The sequence below is a fragment of the Calonectris borealis genome, chromosome 23, assembly GCF_964195595.1.
Source record: "Calonectris borealis chromosome 23, bCalBor7.hap1.2, whole genome shotgun sequence".
Taxonomy (NCBI): domain Eukaryota; kingdom Metazoa; phylum Chordata; class Aves; order Procellariiformes; family Procellariidae; genus Calonectris; species Calonectris borealis.
The window spans coordinates 3,634,979-3,641,713 of NC_134334.1; the positions used below are offsets into that span (position 1 = coordinate 3,634,979).

Genomic DNA, 6,735 nt, shown 5'->3' on the forward strand with positions numbered 1-6,735 from the left:
ACAGATGTTATATTGAAAATATTTTCAATTCTTTGTCAGAATGTTGCTAGTATTTTGGTTTTTTAACATAAAACAGGACTATTGCCAATGGTGTTTATTGATGTCTAACTGCATAAAATACTTCTTAGCTAAGACCAGAATCAATACACTTTTTAGTCAGAGAAACCCTTTCTCTGACTGCATTACAGTTTAAGTCATGCCCCTATATTGCCATCAATGTAAAATTAGGGTGAACAGGTACATGTACTTATGTATACACGTGCGACCCAGTGGCATTCCTTCTACGCCACTAGCTACTTCAGGGTTCTAGCATGCTGATCAGTCATTATTACTGACATTAACTGAAGCATTTTTGTGCAGTTGCTTAAGACTGAGCCAATCCGACAGTGGCATAATAAAATAACCACACTTGTATCTTTTCTTACACAGAGCAAGCAATCACCTATACAGCAAAAGTCTTTTATTAAAAATCACAGCACACAGATCCTTTGGCCAATAAAGGCATACATGAAAGGACATAAATACATACACAATACGCTTACGCAATTACCAAGAGTTTTCATCATCACAGACAGCTTCAGGTTTCTAGCCGTTTATTTCCTATATAAATGCTGAGGAAATAAACTGTGTGCCACACCCCACCCCCAAATGCTAAAGTTATGCGGCTGCCAAAAATGTGCAATTTCATTCAATCGTTTAAAAGATACTCAGCACAGTACCCCACGCTAGTTCTTTTTCATAAAGGCACACTTATTATGAAGTATCCTTCAGCTTCAGACAGGCTATAAGTAACAGACTGATCCATTTCCAAGTTTTACTAGACATTACCTAAATAGTCTGTATTAGAAAGTAATAACTGGCATATTATGTTGGCATAAAGTAGTTCCAGTTCCAAGGTAAAAGCATATCTTACACAGGTAAGCACATGTAGCAACAGATTCGAATCTTGCAGGCAGTGTGTTCTAAATAAAATATATAATAGTGTAGGTGTTGACAGTTTGTCAAGCATACAGCAATACCAAAAACGTATTTCAACTCTGAAGCTGGAGCTGAACAGAAACTAATAGAAATGCAACTCTTAATCACCTTCCAATGCTGCTGGGCTTTTAATCAAATCTGCAAAGCTAACACTTTGGCCCCCAAAACATTAGCATTGACAGATATGAAACACAAATTTAAATGCTCAAAAAAGAGGCATTTCAACTACAGAAAATGTAACGTTTGTCAAAAGCATGGCACACAGAAGCTGTATTTGAGCAAACTTCACGTGAACAAGGCTAGACATTCGGAAAAGAAAGTATTCAGTTACAGGATAGTAATTTCTAAGTTAGGGTTTTTTTAAAAAAATCTTGAACTGACTATAGGAATTCTTGGAAGCTTGAGGGTTTTTTAAGTGGAACGGTTAGTTTATTTAGTATGGAAATTAATGTTTTAGCTATTTATTTTTACCCACTAAAGTAATTAAGTCATGTTGCACATAACTTAAAAAAATTCACTGGACAATAAAATCAACTTTCTAGTTGAGTTTAAGCCATTGTCAGCTTTAAATATTTCAGTATCAAGACTTAGATATGATCACGGAGAGAACACGTCATGAACAATTAACTCCTCTACTGTATCTATTAGCTCTGGCAGAATGCTAAATGCCTGATTTAAAAAATCATTTTTAATAAAATCTGTAAATAATAACAAAAAGCTCAATAGTGTTACAGATCAACTCAATGGTAGTCCTGAACGGATACCAACACAAGCTTATAGACTTGACACAGTTGCCTAACTTATAGTGCGTAACACACTGATATCTAGAAAAGCTGAGGTGATAATTTTTCCCCATACTAACAATAATATTAAAAATGTAAAGTAATTATGAAGAGGAAACTTGGAAACCAGCAGAAATACTATTTAAAAAAATAAAAAGCCCAACATATCACTGACCTATTGCCACTAAGAATGGCTACAAAAAAGAAGATAAATCTGTTCCTGGATAACTTTGTTTTCACAAAGGCCCACAACAAAACTTTCCAGTCTAATATAGGTGCTATAAAGACAAAAACCGCTTATTTCTCAGCAGCTGGACCCACTGAAGTTGGACTCCTCCCCCTGACTTTCAAGAGAAACAAAGATTACATCATGGTTTTCAAGTATAAAACCATCATATACTAGAACTCTGAGATGATGTCAGGAAATACGGAACCCGGTCCTGAGAATGTATGAAAGATAGCCTTTAATTACTACTTTTAAAATACTCAATTCATATGTTGTTCAAAATGTGCTTTATATTTTGCTTTGGAAAAAATGGGCTCAAAAATGAATTTTGGACTGAAACTTTAAAACTTTCATGACTCACTCATGCAATACACAGATGTTTCTTGCTTATTCAAAATAACATCAATAGGTCTTTCACATGCAAATTCTTTCTAGTAAAATATATAAAAAAAAAAATCCTGTCCTAGTTAATGTTTTTCTGGGTTTTTCCACACAACATGTGGGATGAATGCTCTCTCCCAAATGATTCAATTTGCTTTTAAAATATCAAAAAAGTCTAAACCTGTCATCTTTCACTTTTCTGGAATTTCCCAATTAACTGGGATTGAAATCTAAGCGCTATATTTGCAGTAAGCGGGTGTCTATTAAGAAAACTAAAACCACTTACCAAAGGAAAAGAATCTGTCTAACCTTCCATGTTAATCCGTTTTGCAAGTAGTGCAAAACACGGGTAACTTTAAACAGAAAAGGGTATAACGAAGCTGTGTCAGACCGAGATCCAGATATCAAGAACGCAAGAGGGGTCACCGTTGTTTCTGAGCTTCATCTTGCAGGTGTGCAGGCAGTGCCCCCAGGCAGGCCACGGGCCGTGCTGCTGTCGAGAGATCTGCTATGCCCGGTACTTCAGGGTGCACGCTGTACGCCTGACACTTGTGTAAGAAACTCTTCAAGAGAATATCTTAACTATTAAATATTTGTATGCATAACGTCTTCCATGGGGTCAAATATCAGCTGGAGATCCAGCACTTCTCTGCCATTAATTTTGCCAGCACTTTTTTTTGGGGGGTGGGGATGGGGGTTGTGGGCAGGGAGAGTCAAAGTCAACAACGTCAACAACTTCCATGAACGCAGTTATTGGTAGAAATGGATAAACAGTACATTCTTACTAGCTTAAGAGACATGCAGCAGACTTTTGATCTGCAGTTCAGATCCCAGTACTTTAAATAATGGCTTGTGCACCAATAAATTCAAGCACTGCTTGATATGTAACTCTTGTGGACATTACAGTACCTCCTTAAACAAATTTAAAATGACATTTAACTATCTTATTTTTCCTATACATAATACATTTTCAATAATTATAAATAAATACTCACATTACAAGCATTTAATCACATATATACACACAATACTAGTGAACCCCAAATGGCAAATAGATACTTTTAAAAATGCTAAAACCAATTTAAATTTCCTGTAATCTTGTTAAATTCTTGTTTTGGAATAGTATATCTTGCTGAAAAGCACATCTGTCTATCTGTCAATACATAAGCATGCTTTAGAATGGACACATGCTAAAATAACTTTTTTTTTTCAGTATCTTAATTTAACTTTGTTTTAGAAGGAAGTCAAAGATTTGGTCAAATTTTCAAAACAGAAAATTATCAGCCTCTGTGGAACACTTTTCTTAATCTTCAATAATTTAATCAAAATAAGAGAAGAATAACAAAAAAAACCCTACTTGATTCCTTTGGTATGAATTGCCAACTTGCTGATTTAAGAAGCAAAAATACAGAGATATTGGCACCCTTGTTTTTTTTTCCTTTGCAATTTGTCTCTTCCTGCAGGTGGGAACAGACACTGACCTAGGCAGAGGAGGAAATGAAATTGTATGAAAGTGCAGTGTGCAACAAACAGTAAAACTGATAATTAAGAATGCCCTTCAGGCATAAAAGTAAAAACTCTGCTTATACTGAAAGATCTGTAGTTGACAAAGGTTACTGGAAGTCAGTAGCTCTGTAGTAGTACTGGAAAAGGTATTTCTGTGCATTAGAGCACCTGCCATTCAAAAATGTTTGAATTACAGGCTTACCTAAAGGTTTGAAGATAAGTAACCTGGTGAAATTGTGTAAGTGGTTTGTTCTACTGTCAAGAATGTCCTGCCTGCATTTACTGTTCAATACTGCACCTGATGCTGACAAGCTCTGTCAGTACTAGAGTTATTTGTAGTGTAGACAGGAGTAAGGGACATAATCCCATTTACTGATGTATCACTTGAGCAATTAACTTAGACCTCCTGTAAAATTATTTTTAGTTCCACTATAAGGTGCTGTTGGAGAGGAGGGCATCCACACAGTCTAGCTTCAGGCATCTAAATGTGACTGTTTGGGGATTAGTCTCCTTAGACTGCAATGTAGCTCCTGAAGAGAGAGACAAGGTTCCCCTCAAACAGGAATTTGGGGGAATGGGGGAACCTATTTCTCTTGACTACATACAGAGTTTACTTTCTTAGCTGAGGTACCCACATTAGGGCAATCTTGTTTGAATTCCAAATAGCTTCCACTGATCTAATCCTGCTAATTTACATTTTACAGAAGTAATCCAGAACAACATAAATCTGAAGCCTACAATGTCTGACCTCGTAGTAGTCAGTGAGATTACTTAGTATTGGGAGGGGAAATGTTTCTTCATACACAGTATGTTTGGAGGATAAGCTAAGAACAACACCTATGCCTAACAACTGAAGGCTAGCTTTGTAGCGTAACTATTTGCCCCCAAAATAAGATAATATAGTCTATATCTGCCAAATACCATAACTCATCCACCTTTCTAAATATAGACTTACTCTGTAGCTGCCAGATAATTTATGTACATGATGTCTTTAAAAACAACAAAAAGCTTAGAGACAAGTCACACAGAAGGTCTAATAATTCCACTCTTGTAAATCAGAGCACTCGCCGAAGAACAGATTCTCTCTCCCTCCCTTAATGCAAATATCCTAGGTAAAATTGTTCCCTTTACTTGGCTGCTTGTGTCAATAACCAGCCACCTGTTCCCACTGGCAATAGCAACTGATTTGTGGCTCCATTAGAATCTTCAAACCTTGCCAAACTGACACTTGTTCCTTGCCAAGAAATAAACAGCAGATGCTAGTTTCACAATCTTATAGATAGCATAAAGGCCTGTCATGATCTTTAGCAAATAAATCTTAGGGTCTGTTAAAAATCTTGTGGAAACTTTTCATCCAAGTTATCTCCCCCAGATTTTCTGTACTATCCATGTTTTGCAACCTATTATTTGCCTTCAATCCTGCCATATGAGCCTTTCTACGCTTTTTGTCATCTATTTTTTTTTTTTAAACATCTCTACATCATGCCACATCAGTAGCTCTTAGGAGTTTCAGGGTTTCATTGAATGTGACATAATGAATCGTGCAAAATCTTTTGAGTAATTTTTAAGCCCTAGTTACTGGGATTCTCCCCAAGTAAGAGTAACCAAGCTTGGAGAGTCCATCAACATTCTGCCTTTTCCTTCCTCGGACTTTCACGGGATGCCATCCTTCCTTTGGCAACACTGTGAAGGAGGCACTCCCCAATCATACATGTAGGAAAGCCTGAGCTTAACCTCCTCTTTACAGAGCTTTCCTTCTTTAGCCAGGGTCTGGTGCTTTTCCAGCATGTCCTCGATGCTTTGCTTATGAGTTACTATATACTTATTGTTGCAACCTCGTGACTTATACTCAGTGTCAAAACGAGGGTCGTGCACTCTCTTCACATCGATGGGAGCCAGCCACACCCCCAGGGAGACATCTTCACTCTGCCACATGTTCAGGTAGTCTTTGCTAAGACGCAAATAGTGCACCAGGTCTGCAGAAATCACATAACCACCACCCAGAGCATATGGTAGGTAGTAGTCACAGAGCACCCAGGCGCTCTCTTTCCATTTGCCACCAGATTTGACTCGACCGCGGCCAGAAAAGAAGCCCCAATAGAGGCGACGTGGCTCCTTGGCCCTCAGCTCTTCCACGAGCACATCAAGGCGTACGAAGGTATCGTCATCGGCCTTCAGGGCAAACTGGAAGTCCAGGTGCAGATCCAGCCAGACGTACGTGGCCAGGACTTTAGCAGTCAGGTTCTCGTAGGAATCCCGCAGCTCTGGCAGAAGGAGGAGGTCTCTGTGCCGGCTCTGCTCTAGCTCCAGGCTACGAAGCTCCTCTGCCCCGAGGCCAGCCGTGCCGATCACAAAGCGGCTCCAGATGTCATCGTGAGGGGGGTGCCCGGCGGCCGAGAGCCACGTGCTGCGGATGATGCTGCGACGCTCGCTGTACTTGGGGCCGCTCATAATGAGCACGGCCAGGAAGGCGGTCTCCTCAGGGGAGGGTGGCGGGGCTGCCGGGGGATGCGGCCCCCTGGCACCCCGCGGCGGCAGGGCTGCAGGCTGGTTGTGCGGGAGCCCGCGGGGGGCTGGCAGAGGCCGGAGGCCCTCCGAGGTGCACTTGGCCAGGTAAAGCAGGACCACGGCGAAGAGCGACAGGCCGCCCAGGCCCAGGGCCGTCTTGTGGCGGCACAGCAGCCGCAGCAGCTTCATGGCCGCGGGGCCTCGACGGGGCGAGCGGGCCCCTGCCGGAGCCCCCTCCCTTCCGGGCCGCGAGGCCCCGCCCCCCGAAGATTTAGGCGGGAACGGCAGGAGTCCCGCCCCCGGGGGTTGGAGCGGCTTACGGCCGCCGAAAGGAGACAAGATTCCGGCGGGAAC

The 6,735-nt window shown here is 40.9% G+C and overlaps 1 protein-coding gene across 1 annotated transcript; it reads right to left on the reverse strand.

Moving 5' to 3' along the window:
* Positions 1 to 445: 445 nt before the first annotated feature.
* Positions 446 to 6,691, reverse strand: B3GALT6 (beta-1,3-galactosyltransferase 6). Its single transcript, XM_075172392.1, has one exon. The coding sequence runs from the start codon at positions 6,568 to 6,570 to the stop codon at positions 5,527 to 5,529; it is 1,044 nt and encodes a 347-aa protein (XP_075028493.1). The 5' UTR covers positions 6,571 to 6,691; the 3' UTR covers positions 446 to 5,526.
* Positions 6,692 to 6,735: the final 44 nt, after the last annotated feature.